The sequence below is a fragment of the Enoplosus armatus genome, chromosome 20, assembly GCF_043641665.1.
Source record: "Enoplosus armatus isolate fEnoArm2 chromosome 20, fEnoArm2.hap1, whole genome shotgun sequence".
Classification (NCBI taxonomy): domain Eukaryota; kingdom Metazoa; phylum Chordata; class Actinopteri; order Centrarchiformes; family Enoplosidae; genus Enoplosus; species Enoplosus armatus.
The window spans coordinates 1,943,381-1,963,483 of NC_092199.1; the positions used below are offsets into that span (position 1 = coordinate 1,943,381).

Sequence of the window (20,103 nt, forward strand, 5' to 3'; positions counted from 1 at the left end):
TTGGATTGTTTTTATATATTGGTGCTATTATACCCCATTTACAATTAAGGGGTCACAGTTGTCATTCATCACCCAGTTAACACGAATTCGGTGATTTGTAGTTCAAACTAGATGTAGGTTACATATAACAGCTGTTTCAACAGCATTGCAATGACTATATGTCAACATGTTGTTGTCTTCAAAGTGAAATACAGCCAATAAATGTTGATTTTAACGTGCAAATCACTGGATCAGTGCTTACTGGGCCCCACATGTTCATCCTGTTGAACTTCAGGTGCTCCAACAGGCACATTTTTACTTTTTACTTTCACTTTAGTCATAATGTATTTACAAAACCACTCTTGTAGGCCTTCACAGCATAGTAGATGTCAGAGTACCTTGTCATTAGTTCATTAATGTTATTGAAGTCTGTACCTAGATTCACTGTTGCATTAATTGATGTTACCTGATAATAAAGATTTTTACGAACGTTTTAAGATTAAAGAGAAAATTGTCATCTGATTTCGTGTTTTCATCACTTCACCACCAGATGCAAAAATAATCAGCTATATGTCTTTGTCAAGTCAAGTCTATGTTTACAGTCCAAAATTACTAGTTTGTCTCTGAATACTTTTTAATCTGCGAAACATGTGACAGAAATAGAGGTCGGAAGAGCAACAGAGGAGGGATCCGTCCTCCGGGAATTACAGACGTGCAGTACATGTCTGAAGAATAAAATGACAATAAGTTCTTTTTTTAAGTAAAAGTACAGCAGTACCACCATTACAAGCAAAAGTCCTGCATTAAAATATAAAAGTACATATGTATTGTCAGGAAAATGTACCAAAGTACCAAAAGTAAACGTGTTATAATAATAATATTGTTATAATATACTATGTACTATAGGATTATTGTTACAGTTGCATTAACGCGTAAGCAGAATGCTTTAATTGATTGAGGTGAAGCTAATATTAACAAAATATTGATTTATATGCTAAATGTAACTAATTATATTTACAAATACTGTACATCATACTTTACTTATTACTTTGTAATAAATGTACTCTACACGTACTCTCAGTTACTACAGTTTTTAATAAGTAATTGAAATGATCTCCTGTTATCTGCTTAATGCATCAGTAATAATATTCCAATCATATAAAATATTACAGTATATTAATTACTTCTAATGGAGAATAATAAAACAATATTAAAAGATCTGAATACTTCCTCCTCCACTGTGACGTAATCTACAACACTGAATCCCATTTTATTTTATGTTTTGTATGTAAAGTATCCTTCACCTGTAAACTTCTGCAGCTGCCCAATTTTGTTTGTCACAACAAATACAAGAACCGTTAAAACAAAACAGCGCTGAGAAGCAAACGACTCCGCCAGCTAAACGCTGTAGCACTCCCCAGGACTACATTTCCCAGTGTCCCCTGCGCTCCAAGCAGGAAGAACGTTCTCTCGCAGGGGCTCACACTGATCCAAGTTAGGAGCTTTCAGCTGCCAGCCTTGGCCCATCATGTAAGTGCTGCGGAGAATTCTTTGCAGTGCAATTGCAAAATTACCTCGTTTGCCGACGCCTGCGGGGGCCGCGCACTCGCACCGTCGCTCTCTGCACCGACACGCACGCTTCGGACGCAAAAAGGCTCCAAGTGCATGAAGATCGAGGCTTGTATTTTGCATCTTTGTTGCAAAGCAAGCCGATGGAGGGAGGGAGTGAGAAAGAAGGCAAAGTCTTTTGTGCTTCCCCTCCCCCTCATCAAAGCAAAGGGGAAATGTCTCAGCCAAAGGGAGGTAAGAATATTAAACCCATCTGTGCAAAACTAGCGACATGCAATCACTGCTGCACGGTTTGCAACATGCACCGCTGCAGGTCGAGCACGGTCGGTGCATTTTAAAGTTAGATGGTTTCGAAGGGTCAGTTGCATTTCCTGTTTCAGATCTTCCCCTTTGCACAGTTCCTGGTAAGACGATGCTGTGTGTACTCACTCCTCTTCACGTTATTAGCGGCGCACTGGCTGGACGCCTGTAACAGTCACGAGACAGACAAGGACCCTGCAACTCTTTAAGATCAACTCTGCACGAGTTGATGCGTGGCTCGTGCACAATGCTCAGGGTAAATAATGAAAGCCATGTCGCGTGCAGCGCTACAAATATAGGTGGTTTGGTGCAGGGGGGGCAACATGACGTGACGACCCGCAGCTGTCAGCGGTCAAGTTTGCGTGTTTATTGAGTGCAGATTTGTTTGTGCTTATGGGACAGAAAATGGAAATCTAATAATAGAATTTGTTGTGAACGTTTAAGTGGCGGTGAGTTCAAGAGCAGGGGCTTGTTCAGGGTTTTACAACACGAGCCTCCGAGCAGAGAGCTGGATGTGTGTCAGACCTCTGGCTGCGTGTCCACTGACGTTCAGCTTTTTCCTCAGCATGCATAGGAAAGCATGCATGTCACACTTTGACCCCAACTTTATCACCGTGCAGCAGCAACGACACGAGCCGAGGAGTGACACCCTGCAGCCCGAGAGCTCTTTAAGTTCATCTGCGAACGCAGCTTGCAGAGAAAAAGCAGCTGCAGTGAAAGCAGCTCAGGCGTTTTTCCTCCCGTTACTGTGTTTTCCAAGAAGTCCAAAGTGAGGCTGGTTCATTGCACAACATGCAGAGCACTCTCTCTCTCTCACACACACACACACACACACACACACACACACACACACACTCTCTCAGAGGCTGTACAGGACATGAGCAGGTAGGAGACAGCCCCTGGTGCTCAGAGCCTCACTGTGTTTATCTGGTTCAGTCAATTGTCCACCACCTACACAGAGGAACTGCCTTGTTGCAGCCGGTTCATCTTGTGATGAATAATGCACTGACATTTTTTTTTTTTTTTTATTGTTTGTAGATGAATGAGTCGGTTCGGGACTTTCCTGAGAGCAGAAGTCGGTGTCTGTTGTCGTTCATTGCACACGTACAGATCTGGTGCTGAGACCATCGATTATCAACTTCTTGTCGTGACTTTTTGTAGTTCGACAAACGTCAACAAAATGGAGCCGGCAGGGAAAACCACCTGTCAGTCACCTCTGTGGTTCTGCTGCAGCTGCGTGAGAGCGTGAATCTTAGTAACGAATAACGATTAGTTCATTAGTCGATTGCTGTTCTCAGCTCGCTTGTTTCCTCCGTTAGTTTGCAAAGAGAAGAACAATATTCTGGTTTTACTGACAGGACAACAGATCATAGATCAGTGTGACGGTGCGTTTTATGAACGGCTACAGATCTCAGAACTCGTAGTGACGAACCCTCCTTTAGTGTCTTTTAACTAATGGTTTTGGCTTCAGGTGTTTTGACTGTAAGAGCTGCCCATCACCAAATGGCAATTGGACTTGGACAGAAACAGGAACGCTAATGTTGCTTTGTGTCAGGTGGACGTATAAATAGACACTTGTATGCTAACACATTAGTCACAGCCAGTTAATAAGATGATAATATGTCAAGATAAAATTAAAGAGAGAATTTTTGCATTTAACAAAAGAAGCCAAAGATCTCTTTTGTGAAATGTTGTCTAAACATAAGCAGCTACACAACAGCTTTGTCTAAATAAAAGAGTCTGAAATGGGCAACTTATGTAATGCTTGAAACATTTCAGAAAGATCTGAACAAAGAATAATAATTAGGAAACAAGATTATAAACGTGGCGGGACATTTGGCAGCAGCCTACAGCGCAGAGAGGTTTTGACATTAGGTGTATGATCACGTTTTGTTTGGTTGTTTGTTAACTGAACAGATTCTGTGGCGTATAACTTGATGAAAATGTGCAAAGCTAAAAAAAGCACCATGTAAAATCATGCCAGACTGAGCTAAGTCACTGCGCTGCTGCTGGTTTCCTTCTATTCTCATATCATTTGGCACAGACGCATGTGAAGTCTTGCGTCTCCGTCTCGAGCGCTGCCCTGTGAGGCCCGGCCGGTTTTTGCCCTCACTATTGTGCGCTGTGCTGTGCTGAGTGCTGTAGTGTGCTCGGCTGGCCGATGGCAGAGTGACAGCGGCCCTCCCAGCTCGTGTCCCCCTGCAGCCTCGGCCGGCCCTCGCACCCCTGCACAAATGTCTCGTTTGTCATGCAAATGGAGGCTGCGTTTTCAGCTGCACGGATACTAAATTTGCTGTTTCGACGGGCCAATTGTTGGTCCAGTTCCAGGCCTATAGTGGCTTTTTTTGCTGCAATAACAGTAGAATTGTTCAGAGCATTTGGGGGGGGGGGGGGGGGGGGGGGGGGGGGGGGGGGGGTGCTGACAGAGTGAGCATGCATGCATTCAAACTGCAGCAACTTCTCTGATGGTGAGAACTAGCAACAATATTTAGGACATTTCAAACAATTCCTGTTTATTTCAGCTGTTATCGCAGGCAGGTGTGCAAATGCAAAGGGGAGATTTTATCGTGACAGAAGACGCCGTGTGGTCATGATGGAAGCAGGTTTTCCAGATTTTGCAGCTGAAATGGGGTTAGAGTGGGGGTGGGGGGGGGTGTGCAGATCGATCTGCTTCATCTAATTCTGTACTTCTTTCCTCTTGTCAGCGGTTCTCTTCACTCCAACCTGCTTCTTCTGTTTGTATCACACGTTTAAGTTGTCTGAAAAACATAAAGATTAAAACTAAAATGTCTCTGGAGGAAAATCTGTTTGCATTTGATGGCTGTCTGGATGTGAGACAACACTGTATGTCAACACAACGCGACTTTAGTTATTGCCAAACACTTGGAGGGTGATTTAGGAAAGTGGCTGCACTGGCAGCTCTTTCCTCTGGGCTGAATTTTACAACTGTTGTAATTGCATGAGAGCAATCTGAAGGTGCTCTTAATTACTGCTATCAATCTTCTCCTATAATCCCATTCGAATTTCATTCCTTATCACTTTTTTAATATTTGAATGACATGCTTATGCATTGCCAAGTCGCTGTTGCAGAGTACCGTGTACCGTGGCTCAGGTTCATGGATGAAATCTTGATGATTACTACATCTATATTTATTACTTTTTGTTTCCACACGTCGCTTCTTAAATGGTCAGGAGTGGAAACATTCGAGATTCGCTAACGTTAGCCAACAACATTAACAACAAAATAAAAGAATACAGTAATGTTTCTGCACCTGTTTCAAAGCTCTTACTGTTTGTGTCAGCAGCTCTAATTAGCACCTCAGAAACAAAGTATTTCAGTAAACTGGCGACTGCTTGGTCTGTATGTGTGTTTGAGTCCCATTATAAAAACACAGATGTGATGAGGGGACACACACACAGTTCTGTTTGTGCTGCGTCGGGTGTTTGCATACACTGACATGCTCTCCATGCTGTCTGCACACACACAAGCAGACGACCAGAAGGCCATCAGGGCCGCGTGGAGGTGCAAGGAATGATTTGAGTGTTTGGTGTGTTCTTAGAGTCACTGACTCACTTTGAGTATTAATCTGTCTGTCTGTCTGTCTGTCTGTCTGTCTGTCAGGCTGGAGCTCAGTTTGCTATTCAGATCCGGTCTGACACGTTATAATATGTAATGAAGTGCAGAATAATTCTGGATTGTAAAGCAGCAACAAAAGTTGTTGGTGCCTGGCAGTAAATCAGGTGCAGTGCTTCCATGTGGAGCTAAGGCTCCGCGACGTTGTGTGGTTTCAGAATCAGAATCGCCTTTATTGGCCAAGTGTGTTGACACATACGAGGACTTTGACTCCAGTTCACATTAGCTCTCAGTGTACATGAAGACTAAAGCCGCAAGGACGATACAAACGAAAGTATCAAGCTATTATATACAGGCCAGAGCAGGACGATGGACTATCTGTGGACAGGTCAGACTGTCCCTGTGTGTACCGGCTGGTGGCACAGGCAGTTCCAGTGGTACGACCCACATCTACAGACCGACCGGCTGGAATACGCAGAAATGGTGCAGAACCCCAAGATGGACCTGCAAGATCTCTGTTGACTTTATTCGGGTCTCGCGGTGCGTCTCGTGACTGTGCCGTGGTGGTCTCAGGTATTCGTCCTGGCCTCAGTGGAAGCGGCTCTGGCTCTGAGGCGACCTGAAGCTGACACCCCGACACTCGGCACAGGAAGTGTAGCGTGATTCCCAAAAGGAGCCTCCAACAGCTGTAAGCTAAAGGAGAAGTGTAGAGTATCTCACGGACTGCCAGAGCGGTCGGAGGGGGCCGAACCGCCCAGGGCTCCGACTGGAGTTATTTTCAAATCTCTGTCTGCTACCAGCCCCCCCCCCCCCCGCCCTGTGTTGCTGTCTTTTCCTGTCTTTCCTTGTGTCACTTGTTTGCGGCTCGCTGCCTCCCACCGTCTGTGATTGATCTGTCTTCCTCTGGCTCTGTGGAATTCCATTGAGGAAGTCTTGGGATTGTTGGAATTCCAGCCGGAGTGCATGTGTGGGTTAGCAGCGGGCCCCTGCGTCCCCCGTGATCCAGGGCTCATTATCACGCAGGCCGGCCGTCACCTGCCCTCACACACCGAGGCTCTCCGCCTGCTCTGTCTCTGTTTCTGCAAACCCTCCTGTCAGCATTATTTTTTCCTTTCACTGCTCACAAACTGACTGGCGTGCACGTCGAGGGCTGACTGCAGGCTCGTATCGGGTGTGGCAGAAACTGGGAGCGCAGGCAGCCATCACCTGTGGCCTCTCTCTGGCATTTTACTGCATACTTAAGCTCATGTGCTGCAAATCACCAGGAATGATTTGTACTGCTGCTTTTAATTAACCCACATGGCCTGCCACAGTGTGCAAGTTTGATGCTGAGCTCAGCAAGAATAAAGGAAGGAATTGTGTATTTGAGTTACGCAACATCATCTGGAGAACGTCTGAAAAGGGATATTTTTAGATTGCTCGCCATGCTTTTCATAGCTTGGTGGAAAGTAACTAAGTACATTTACTGTGCTTATGTACAGCCGAGCCGCAGGTACTTGTACTTTCTTTGAGTATTTCCATTTTCTGCTGCTGAATACTTTAATTTGACTGCTTTTCAGAGGGAATACTCTACTTAGTACTCATATAAAGTGTGATGCCACAACATTTAAATGCTGCAGTACTAATAGTATTAGTGCTGAAGCAATTATTCAGTGAATCGATTAGTCGATGAGTCCCATTTTAATAGACATTCATGCGAGTAACTCTTTGAAGCTGTACTTCTGCACAGTGATGCTTGAAGCTAAATGCTAACGTCAGCATGCTAGCATGCTGCATGCTGCATTAGCTTTGCAGGTATTTGGCCATAAACTAAAATATTGAACAAATAGTTTGACCTGATGGTGGCGCTAGATGGTCACCAGAGTGAAGATTCACCCTCTGAGGACCACGACTGTCTGTAATCATGTTCATGTCATTAATTAATAAATAATTAGTTAATAGATGTTGAGGTATTTCAGTGTGGACCAGCTGACCGACACCTCGGGGCTCTGGGGTGACAGACTTATTAATGATGAAAATAATCCCTGATATATGATGCTAATAGTATAACAGAGTGAGTACTTAGTTTTTATACTTAAGTCCACGTCGCTACTAATGTACTTTTACGAATGTCCATAAATTTGAGTTCTCGCTTCTAGAGCTGCAGCTAACGATTCCTTTCGTTATCGATGAATGTTTTTCTTGATTACTCAATAAATCGTTCAGTCTATAAATGAATAGAAACGTCTTCACACCTCATGGGGACGTCTTGGGGTCTGAGAAATGTCTTGTTTTGTCCCAAAATATATATTCCATCTAATATTTATTAAATATTTACACCCGAGAAGCAGAAAGCACTTAAATACGGACTGAACGGATTCATGGATGAACTTCAGTTGATCGACAAATCGATTGACTGATTGTTTCAGCTTTAATTTCCACTTTTGCTTCAAGTCCATGTATTATGATACAAAGCAGAAGACATGCTTATTCCTGCCAGCCACATAGATTACATAATCCTCTGGCCCTGCGACCCCCCCTCCACCTCCTCTCTCTGTCTTCCACTCGTGTTCACTCTCCTCTTTTCTCCTCTCCTCCGTCAGAATCTGCAGGTTTTTTCGAGCAGCCCTGCAAACACTGAATCCAGCGTTGTTGTTGGTTGAGACATGTCATTGTTCACGCAGTTCACTTCAGTTTGATTTGCATGCGTGGCTGCCGGATCGCCTGCTTCACCACCACCACCACATGCAGCACGCCTCCCGCCTCTTATGACTTACTGCATGTTACATACAAATGTGTTCCTGCAGCCCACATCATTCGTGTCGGGACAGCTCTGTCTCCCCGTGTGTCTTTTAAAGGGGACTGAAATGCATTGTGCATGTTGATATGCGTGCTGAGCTTCTTCCTGCGAGGAGCATGCTGCCTCTTGTCTCATGATCTGAGTGCACTGAAGGCTGGAAGGCAGAAGGTTTTTCACTCAGTGTTGGCAGAAAAAGGATGCTGTCGCTTCACTTTAATCACACAGTGAATCTTTTGTTCTGACGTTGTTTGAGGTCAATCATCTGACAAAGTTCCAGGTCTGGTTAATGCAAATGAAAGTATTTATTGATCCTCTCTCTTCATGTGGAACCTGCAGTTACTTCTGCTAAAGAGGCCGTCTTTTCCACCCTGTTTGTTGGTGAGCAGGTTATCTCATACATCAGATTTCAGTGAAATTTGGAGGAAAGTTAGACCACAGGCCAAGAGGAACTGACTGGTTTTTGGTGTGTTTCTGGATCCAGAGCCTGCAGAGAAAAGGCCTCATTCTACACATCTGTAGTACAAAATCTAAATGTAACTGCATTAAACCCAAGTAGCTCATTTACGTTACATCTGACAACTTTCACTGTTCATTTTCAGTTTTTTTGCGAACACTGCGTTCAGCTAGCAGCTGTGCTTTGGGATCTCCTTCGGTACTTTCGTCCCTGGGCGTTTAGTATTTGGACATGTGACTTAGAGCTAGACCGATACATCATCTGGGCCAGAGGGCAGATATTAGCTTATTGCAGATATGTCAGTATAAATGATGAAGATACTGAATATCTGAAGGCATGGAATTTTTAAAATCTCAAACAACAATATTAGTATCAGCCGTCAGTCGGTCTATAATGTGGATATATTGTGTTATCTTTGACAAGCTTTGAACATATTGAGTAGCTGCAACTAAATATAGTTGATTCATCAGCCAATCAGCATGATCTATCACAATGTGTCCAGATATCCAAACACTTTGTAGTATTAAAGTAACACAATGTGCAGACTTGGTGCAGTTGTTCTCCCTCTGGGTGTTTTTTCCAGTGTGTGCTGGTTGTGGACCTGTTAGCAGACTGTTGGTTTCCAGTTACTATTGTTGTCTGTGTAAATGCATGTAGGAGGGGCTCAAACTGACATTTTAGTGCAACAAAGCTGCTTTGGAAAGCCGAGACCAGGAGGCAGGCAGCTAGAGGCCGCCGGTGGAGGGCCGCATAGCACAGCAGTGTCACACCCTGCACAGTTTGAACAAACCAGGACACACTGGACGAGCTGTGTGTGTGTGTGTGTGTGTGTGTGTGTGTGTGTGTGTGTGTGTGTGACCAACAGATCTGTCCACAGCTACATGTGTTTGTATTTTCTCACAAGACAGCAACATGAGAAGTTCTCAGTTCCTCGTCCTTCGAAGAGACACACCTTCAGCTTCACTTTTAATTATGACATGGGGGGGGGCCGGTGACTTTAGACATTATCTTACAGCGTCACACACGTTTCCAAGTGTTCACGCAGGGGGAAAAAAGTTGTTATGCATCAGAGATCCAACATGGCCGCCCCTCCTCCTGGTGCAGCTCCGCATGTTACGATACGTTTACTAGAACAAACTCTGACTGGGTTCAACTGCTGCAAGCCAGTCTGAGGAGGTTTGAGCCAGATCATGTCTGGAGACCAGGCAAGCAACCACACACACACACACACACACACACACACACACACACACACACACACACACACACACACACTTGGTCACACCCTTACGAACCTGTGACGCCCCAGTTAACAAGGCGCCCGGCCGTTAAACCATCAGTGCAGCATCTCCAGATGGAGCGAGCACACCTGGGCTGCCAGACCTCCTCCTCCTCCTCCTCTTCTTCGTCTTCTTCTTCTTCTTCTTCTTCTTGCTCTCAGCACCTGTTACATTCAACCAGGATCTGGAGTCACTTGCTGCAGCCAACCGTAAGTGTCGATGATGAGATGGAGCTCCGGTCGCTGCTGCAGTTGCTATATCAACAGGACAGTTTAAAAGCCTGCAGACTGGATGTAACACATACGAAGCGTTCTGTGCTGGTCTTTGTTTAGAGAGATGGCTGCAGGAAGTTTGAGTCATTTTGCATCAGTGGGAGTTCTGAAGTGCCTGATGGCTGTTGTAAGCTCTGGACAGAAGCAGCGTGTTTTGACATTGAGTCTTGCTGGAGTGCAGAAACATGGAGTCAGTTATTCAGCACAAAGAGAATCACAACCAGCACCGACTCGCTCCGAATGTTATCAAGGTTTGATTGAAGTTTGCCTTTTTAAACTGATAGAAAGTCCATACGAGCAGTTTACAGGCTGCACTCTGCTGTTGCTGAGAGTAAAAGGTTGACCGGGATGAAGTCTGATCAACTGATCTCTGAGCTATGTTAAGAAGTTAAGTATGCTTTCATCTTCTGGTATGTTGGGCTGCCAGTGAGACGTCCTCTCTGGAGTCTCATCAGTCTGCTTTCTCCTGTTTTCACTTCACTCAGACTAAACTGAGATGCCGGTGCGTTACACACAGATGAGTTACAGAAAATGAATCTGCAGCTATTTGGATAATCAATTCATCCTTTTCCAGAAATGCCAAACTTTCATGGTTCCAGCTTCTCAAATGTAAAGAGTTTCTGTTTTAGTGTGTTTGAGTTGTGAGCCGTCCGTCGCACAAAACAAGCAATTTGAAGATTTGCTGCTTTGTAAACTGAATAAAGTTTAAAGTTTTGAAGGCGTCCCTTTGGCTCTGAAATGACAATGAAATGAATCGTTAGTTGCTGCCCTAAATGCTTACCTGCTCATATATATATATATATATATATATATATTCCTAGGAACTGTGTTTAGTTCCTAAACATATCGAGGAACTGTTTTTGGATATAAACATGTGTCATCTCTTGGTTTATATCATCGTATCGCCCAACATCCCATGATGTTCTGTGTTTTGTGTTTTCAGGTAAGAGGAAGCCGGTGCTCAAGCTCTCCAAGGAGGTGTTTGAGCAGCCTCCTCCCGCCGCAGTGTAAGTTTAGGCTTCATCACATCCGGTGGTTTTCATTGGTCGTCACATCCTGTTTTGGACACGCCTTTGTAGAGCTGATTGCTTTTAAACCAAATCAGAAAGCTGAACATGTAAAATCTAAAAACAGGAGAAGGAAGTTCAATGATGCTAAAATATTTCTTATAACAAGAACTTCAACTTGATGACGTCAACACAAACGTGAATGTAAAAGTATTCATTTCTTCACGTTTCAACACAATAAGACTTTCTGCAGAATTATCATAAGACTGCAGCTGAGCCTAAAATGATTGTGAGCTGCAGAGAAACTAAATGTTCAGGAAGTCTTAAAGTGAATCATCTTCATTGAGAAACCTGCAGCAGCAGCAGAGGCGTTCTGGTTTCAAGCCAACTTCATATCAGAGGCTTTCAGCCATATTACAAGAAGTCAGTAAATACAGTAAATCTGGCTTTTAGTGCATTCACATTATTGATTTTATTTGTTAAATGACATTTTTATTTTATTTACTTTTTACATTTCATTTAATTTTTAAATTTTTTATAAAATGTGTCATTTTATTTATTTAATTGTTTTATTCTATAATTTTATAATGATGAAGATTATGAGATGAAGATCTTTTCAAAAGCAATATTTCATTTATTTATTTGTTTGTCTACTTTATGTTTATAACATTGTTATTTAACCCGTTCATTTGTAATGAAACGTCCGGCTGTGTGTTTCAGACCCCCCAGAGATTTGGATTCGAAAGCTTGTGTAACCATCGGAGAGAAGGTAATTTTATTTCTTTTGCTCATTTTTGGATCATCTTTGCACCTTTCCTCGTCCCATTCAAGGTTTATATTTTTTCTCTTACCTAGGACTCTTACATAACTCTGCACTGTTTACTTTCCCTGCTCACAGTGTATTTTTGGTTCAGAAAGGTCCCTCGCTCTGGCTTAATAAAGGCTCTGTCAGCTGTAAAGAACGCCCCAGTGAACATTACAGCCGAATTGAACACTTCTGATTGTGGGGAGACTGGAATGCCTTTTATTGCCCATCAGGCAGTAAAATTATTTATTTTGAACTCATCAAATAAGTGGAATTTTCCATTGGCAGAGGTGCCTTCTCTTCTCTGCTCCAGTTGGCCGGAAGTCAAAGTGAATGATTTTTTAATTTTGGCTTGAAAAAAGAGATGTTTTGCATCTTGCTGCTCTGTGAAGGAGACTGTTCAGTGATTCAGACTCCAAAGCTTCTTGACATTTTGCAGCGTGGCTGTACATTTTCTTTAAAACGGAGAAGACAGACAGCAGCAGTCAGCCGACCTGCTCTCGCTGTTTTAACCCTCCGACTTTGTTCTCTCGTCGTGTGTCCGGAGCAGAATTTCGAGGTGAAGGCAGATGACCTGGAGCAGATCGGCGAGCTCGGCCGAGGCGCGTACGGCGTGGTGGACAAGATGAGGCACGTGCCCAGCGGCCTGATCATGGCTGTGAAGGTGAGTGAAGGCCGGACGGGAGGACGGTGACCTCTGCCGTTCCTCTACGTTTTCTGTGAGTTAAAGTAGCCCCACCCCACCGGCTGAGCATTGCACTCCCCTAAACATTGTCAGACTCACAATGTGCAGTAAACTTTGGTGGCCATGTTACCCGCAATGCAAATTTGATCACCACTGGCCAGTCGAGCACTGCACCAGGTAGATGACTTCAGAAACAAAGAAACAGAAAGTACAAGGAGAAAGCGTTCACCCAAACCTTTTTATTTGGATTCCCTCAGCGGATTCGGGCCACAGTGAACACACAGGAGCAGAAGAGGCTGCTCATGGACCTGGACATCTCCATGAGGACAGTGGACTGTTTCTACACGGTCACCTTCTACGGAGCTCTATTCAGAGAGGTAACATGTTGTAGAGACGCAATACACTCACAAGGCTGCACAAGTGTTTAACTACAGCCTGAACTACGGGGCCGTTAATCAAACCTCAATACAGTTTTAGTTCTGGCCGTCAAGTTGGCCTCGAATGTCTGGTCATATTCATCATCTTGTTTACGTCTTCTTTGCTCCGACTGGTTCTGATTTACTTAGTTATTTTACACGTTTTACAACATTCAGGACAAAAATGTCTCTCAAAGTAATGAAGGAAAGTGGATATAAAAATCTGCAGTATATCATCCAAGGCTCTCGACTAAAAACTAAAACAACAGAAACACATGATATAACCTGACAACGACATGTCTGACGTCGTGTGTGTGTCTCAGATTCAGAAGTGTTGTATACGTATAAATGCAACCTATTTATTTACACTTTCCTTCCTTCATGTTTAATTTAAGTTTGCATTTTTATTGTTACTGACTGAAATGTCTTTTTCACATCTGCATATATTTATTCTGATATTGATTTATCTGTGACATCAGCTGATATTTGATAATGCATCAGTTGGTCCATCGTCCAAATCTGCGTCCACTGTTGACTTGCAGCTAAACTGGAAGCTCCGGTTTGTACTAATGACAAACACCTCTGAAGACTTCCTGCAATGAGTGGATGTTCAGGATTTCCTCGCCGTGACTAAAACACTGGAAAATCTGCCGCTTCCCGTCTGTCTGGAATGCGTCCTGGCGCTTCGTTTGTTGCCATTTTTCCTGACCTCTTTCCATATTTGACCGTCTGTCGCCAGGGTGACGTCTGGATCTGCATGGAGCTGATGGACACCTCCCTCGACAAGTTCTACAAGCAGGTGATCGAGAAGGGCATGACCATCCCCGAGGACATCCTGGGAAAGATCGCCGTCTCAGTGAGTTCAGCATAATGTGAACGATTAAAAATGAATTCCAAATGACAAACTTCCTGTGAATGCTCAGCTCATTTAGCTTAATGACAGATATTTGTTATGTAACTCTCAGTTGCTTATTAATGGGCTTTGTTATTACAGATAGTAAAAGCTTTGGAGCATCTGCACAGCAATCTGCAAGTCATACACAGAGGTAAGAGCCTGAGTGGAAACCCATTAAACTCTCAGAGACGTGTCAATATCCACTTCTGCGATGCATCATCACTCAGCTGCACCGAGCTGCTTTCTGTCTTCCTGTCTTCCGTCCTGCTTAAAGGACCACGCCAGTGTTTTGCACGTTTTAGCCCTTTAACTAAAAGTCTGTCTGATGTTAAAATCTGTCAGCAGACTCTAGAAACCAGCATGAATCACGTAGTTCATCACAGTCAACATCAAGTCTGCGTTTATTTTTGTGTGAGTTACATTATCGTGGTGTTAAGCAGCGCAGGCGTCCAGTTCATCTCCATTTAAAGCTGCTCTTATGTGGCCTGGGTCCAGACCTTTGAATCCGCCCCCTCCCCCGAGTTCACTCATTCTGGCATCACGACATGACACAGATGACACAGCGGCTTCTCGGTTGAAAAAGCAATTATCCAATGAACGCCGTCGTCAAGCTTTTGTCAGGTGGATGTGTTGGTCTCTAGGGATTGGTTAGGGGTCAATTGAACCCCCCTCCCCAGTGAGTTTTATTTTGGAAGTTGGTTGAGACCAAACCAGAGCTAATGATTGATGATTACTGGACTTCCATTTGTTGGGTTGGCAGAAACACTGCTCCAAATGAATGCTAATGCTACTCTATGTCTACCGGCCTCTTTTATAATTATTATAATTGATAGAAATGATTGACAAAACTACAAAATTAAGACCCAAGTCGTAATTGAGTTTCCTTTAATTTTCCTTTAAAACGCATAATCATGCAGCAATAATGTGACATGGACATTTAATTGATTATTGATTTTCGTACCATATAGAAGTAAATGGAAATAAAAAGCCACCTGGAGAGAAACAATAAAGCACGCGTTGTTTGTAGCCAAGAAGCTTCAACTTGCAAACACACTGTTGTGGTCATTAAAGGGTTAATCCTTCCTGTGTCAAACCTCAGTGCTCAGCCGTGACCGCTGTGTGGCTCTTGTTGCATCAAAGCTCCTTGTAATATGGAGAAAGTTTACGAGTCTTCACCAGCGACCGCAGAGCTGTTTCTGCAGAGAACCATCAAGTGGCAGCACACAGAGTAAACCTGCTGATAGCGGAGTCGTCCGTCTCTCTCTCTCGTTGCAGACGTGAAGCCCTCCAACGTGCTGATCAACACTCAGGGCCAGGTGAAGATGTGCGACTTTGGCATCAGCGGCTACCTGGTCGACTCTGTGGCCAAAACCATGGACGCCGGCTGCAAACCCTACATGGCGGTAAGCAGGAAGAGATTTAAAGGAGTCACGTGGTCTTCAGACTTCTAACTGTCGTTTACCAGCTAAAGAAAAGGACCCCAATTTGACTTTCCAGTTTTTAAGATGCTCAGTGTGCTACAGCCAATTAGCCAGCAGCTAAAGAGCCAGATATTTCCCTCGGGAGTTGGTGGAGACCAAAAGCAGCTAAAAGGGAGTAAATATTGGATCAGGTGGCCAGAAAAAAGAGTCCAAATGAATGCAAATGTTTCTCTGTAACTCCTGAATGTATGAATAATCAACTGCTTGCAAAAAAGTTCACCATATCACCTTAACAGGTGCTGACGTGTCAGTGTTTGTTACCAGTGGTCCCAAGTGGCCAGAAATATTCAGTTATTGCAAGTTTAAGTACGCACACAGAGCTGCTAGCACGCCTGTAGCCTCTTTTACTGTCATACTCTTTACAGAGATTTCAGATGTTTTCCTTCATCCAATGTTTCATTTTATTCAGACAATGAGATCTTTGCTCTGGACCATAAGTGACGTAGTTTAAGCTCCGAATGCGTCCGAGACGCAGTTTGAACATCACAGCTTTTTAAAGCGAGGCCTCGGCTCGTCAGCAGGCGGGTGAACAGGTTCAACTCTCAACACAGTTGATGAGCCGGTTACATTTTAACTGCTGCTGATTGGCTGAGTGGGTTTTAGGGCCCGGTTAGCGCTCAGGGAACATAGTTGGGATGACAGGGAGGCGTGCGGGTCGTCCATGACAACCGCTGCAATAAGTGACATCACCTGACCTTCTGTCCCGCAGCCGGAGAGGATCAACCCCGAGACCAACCAGAAAGGCTACAACGTCAAGTCTGACATCTGGAGTTTAGGCATCACGATGGTACGGCAACTTTAATGACTTCTTACTTTTCATCTTGGAAACTTTTCATCTCACTCACACATTTAATTTCCTTGTTAACTTGTTCGTCTCATTTCTCAGATCTGACGGGTAAAAAAGATTCATAATGAAAAGAAATCTGCCGTTCTATGAGGCACGACAAAGTAGCGTCTAGACGTTTATTATGAGTTGTTAAATATCCATAGCTTTCTCATTTGCACATTTCCAACTCAGACAGGAGAATATTTTGGCTTCAGTGATTCACCAATCTGTGGCAATTCCCCGTCGTTTGAACGCGGCTCGTCCTTTTGGATTTGGCATTTATAGATGAGCAGCAAATGTTCCAGCACAAAAGTCTAATTTGAATGGTAATAAGAGCGCTTAATGTTTGGTGGGTAGAGGAGAGGGCTTTTAAACAAGAAGAGGAGAACAGCCAGATCGTTTTCAGAAACAGTTTCATTACGAATTGTTTTTTTTAATGTCTTAGCTCCGAGATATCATCAAAACTGGACAGAGAGAGCAATCAGTGTGTGGAGTAAAACACACTTATGGTGATTTGGGGTTGATTTTTGGAGCATCTTACTCCTCTAGAGCTCGACTGAAGAGCCACCTGGACACTGGATACTAAAATAACTGCAAGCTTTCAGTTGGTCTGAAGGACGGAGAACAGGGAGCTCTGTATAATCGGTGAAACATGGAAATATATTCTGGAAGGTTGTGTGTCATGTAAATGTAAATACATCCCGATTTCAGAAACCTGAATAATATTGAATAAAGAGTAAAATAAACATTGTACATAATCTTAAACCATCATCATTCTTTTTCTAAATGCAACGTGTGTGAAGGCGTTTTCTTCATTTGCTCGTGTTTTCTTAAGTCGCTCTCTCAGCTTCTGCAGGATGAGCCCATATCCTGTTGTAAGAAAAATGCTCACGACAAGTTCAAAGATATTTAACTGTTGATGACTGATAGAAACCGGAACCTCGTGGCATGTTAACATGTTCTCCAGGTTTCTGATTACTGTGCAGGTGAGTCGGGTTTTGGGAGTAGTTAGTCAATAAAACCAGAAACATGAGGATAAATATTGGAATGATGTAATGCAGAGGACAGACTGCGTTGCTCTCTAACTGATCAGGGTCCAGGCGTCCATGAAACAAAGTGGGTTTATCCACGACTGCAGGTAACAGAATGGACAGCGTGGCCGGGTGACGGGGAGAGGAAGACGTGTCTGCACCTGGATGAAGTGAATGAAGAACCAGGTCTCTCGTGTTCCATGTGACCACGATAGGATTAGACCTAGAACCAGGACCCTCGTGTGCCTGTACAGTTCACGTTCTCAGTGTTTTAGTGACCTCTTTCTCTCTGTGTGGCTCAGATCGAGCTCGCCATCCTGCGCTTCCCGTACGACTCGTGGGGGACGCCCTTCCAGCAGCTGAAGCAGGTGGTGGAAGAACCTTCGCCCCAGCTTCCTGCTGACCAGTTCTCCCCCGAGTTTGTGGACTTCTCCTCTCTGTGGTACGTCTTTTTCTGTTGTTTTGTCCCATTTTCATGAGCCAGAACCACTTTTTTTTTCCCCCCACACAAACAACCCACTCAAGGCTGATCTCTTCAGGCGAGAAGCCAGCAGAGTCGCGGTGTCCTTCGACAAAGCCACAAAAAAATCAGACAAAAATGTGCGTTGATGGCAGCTGAGTGGGCCTCAGTTCATTTCCCCTTTATCAGATTGAGTTTATTATGACATTCTTTTGTTGTCGCTGTTGTTGTGAGGCCAAGAGGCTGTTCTGACAGAGAGTACGGGGACTCTGTATTCCAAAACGAGTTCATAGAAAATGGTTCATAAAAAAATGTTAAAAATTGCGCCATCACAATTTCCAAGGTGACGTTTTGTCCGACCAACGGTTCAAAACCCAAAGATGTTCAGTTTGATAAACAAGGTTTGATGAAGGTCACTCACTAGTTTTTTCCCCAGCTTTCAACCACATCTCACGGTCTTCCTCAGCACGTGAACTTGCTCAGATCAGGAGGTATTCAGTTTACAGTGATAGGAATCGGAGAAAAGCAGCTAATCCTCAGAGCTGAGAAGCTAAAACTGCCAAACGTCATGAAAGCAAACTGTAAAGGCAACCAGGAAGCATGTGAAACCAACAGAAAACTGATGCAAGTGTATCTACGTTCTGTCTCATAGAAGTGAAAAGAAATCAGCTTCGATCAACTGATCAGTTCCACAGTTGAATGATCTGTGTGGGTGGAGCAGAGTGAAGACGATCCTGTTTGATAAAACTCTCTGACTCTCAGCCTTTTGTTTGTGCGACTAGCTGTTAGCAACCGAGCTAAACTGTTGTGACCAAACAGAAGTTATTTGTTATTAAGTGTAAATGAAAGTGTGTTCAGTCACATCTGGATTTTATCTTTAAATGTGTAAATGGTGTTTCTGAAAGATCCTTTACGTCAGGGTTCTTTTTCTGGTGCTTTTGTTTTGTTCTGAAGTGGCAGGTGCTTTACCCATGCAGGGATTCATCATGTGCTGAGACAGCTTTTATGTCGACACATAACATCGCTGATTTCTGGAGAACTTTGGTGAATAAATGTGCCCGCTTGTTTGATTTCATTCCTGGGAATTAAAGAGAAGTTTATTATCAGGTGAAGTCATGGCTGAAACAGAAGCCCAGCTCTGAGGGGATCAGCTCATTTGTTCGTACATTTGTTGTGAATTAACATTGATGTTGCTTTTTGCTTCTGCAGCTTAAAGAAAGTTTCCAAAGAGCGGCCGACTTACACAGAACTCATGGTGAGTGTTCTAGTGTCTTCCTCTCATTATAACTAATTACTGTTGTTTTATTGTTGTTATTCTGTTGGTTGAACAGATTAGATGCTGCGTGCACGTTGTAATATTGTTCATCAGACACTGGGGGGCGTGCTAGTACCATTATCTCCATCTCCCTCACATATGAGTAGATAAGCTGTGATGCTTCAGTACATAAATCAGTTGCCATATTACACTCAGCTGATATTCTAATGATTTCTAATTGAGACTAAATGAAAGTCATTTTCCTCCTCAGCAACATCCCTTCTTCACCTCCCATGAGGCCAAAGAGACCGACGTGGCTAGCTTTGTCAAAGTCATCTTGGGGGACTGAGCTGCCACACTTGCACGGGAGGGAGGGAGAAGATCCGTTAATAAGAAAAAAATACAACCAACAAACAAACAAACAAACAAAAAGCACCAATCGCAGCCCCCGTTACCTGCAGGACTCCCCTGCCTCGCCGTACTCTCACCCCTCCCTCCAGAAAAAGACAGACGGAGCCCAGAGGAGACACTGACGAAGCAGAGGGAGTTTGTCCCCGCCCCCACCTGGCCTCCGTGTCCTCTGTACATTACCTGACATGGGAGGGGAGGGGCAGGCAGGTGCCTCGCGCATAATCTAGAATAATTTAAGATGTCTGTATGCAAAAACTCCCTCTTTGGTTAGATCTGTCCCACCTCTGTGCGCCGCCTACTTCTCTAACATGGTTGTTATTAGTCAGCGAGTTGACCGTGTGTGGAGTTATAAAGGTCATGAAGGTCAAACTCAAGGTTTTCTTTCTTTTTGTTGAAAACAGAAGTGAAAAGAGATGCAGATTATATAAAAAAAAAAAGATGAATGATATAATGCTATCTATGTATAATCTAAGTGTTTGTATACTCAAAGCAAGTGTTGCATCGGTTTATTAATTGATTGCATGTACAGAATATATCTGTGGGTGAAAAGGGGCTCAGAGGGCCAGCGAGGAACAGTTGTAGAGTCGGATGGTTGAAGACCTGCAGATGGTCGGCCTCGCTTCA

General features: G+C 43.8%; 1 protein-coding gene across 1 annotated transcript; it reads left to right on the plus strand.

Moving 5' to 3' along the window:
* The first annotated feature begins 1,644 nt into the window (after positions 1–1,644).
* map2k6 (mitogen-activated protein kinase kinase 6) lies at positions 1,645–19,462 on the plus strand. Its single transcript, XM_070926694.1, is given in 13 exon segments — positions 1,645–1,687; positions 1,690–1,782; positions 11,151–11,214; positions 11,935–11,983; positions 12,570–12,683; positions 12,962–13,081; positions 13,860–13,976; positions 14,115–14,166; positions 15,291–15,418; positions 16,206–16,283; positions 17,656–17,795; positions 19,023–19,068; positions 19,340–19,462. Coding segments are annotated over 13 exon segments (1,122 nt in total). The 3' UTR covers positions 19,418–19,462.
* Positions 19,463–20,103: the final 641 nt, after the last annotated feature.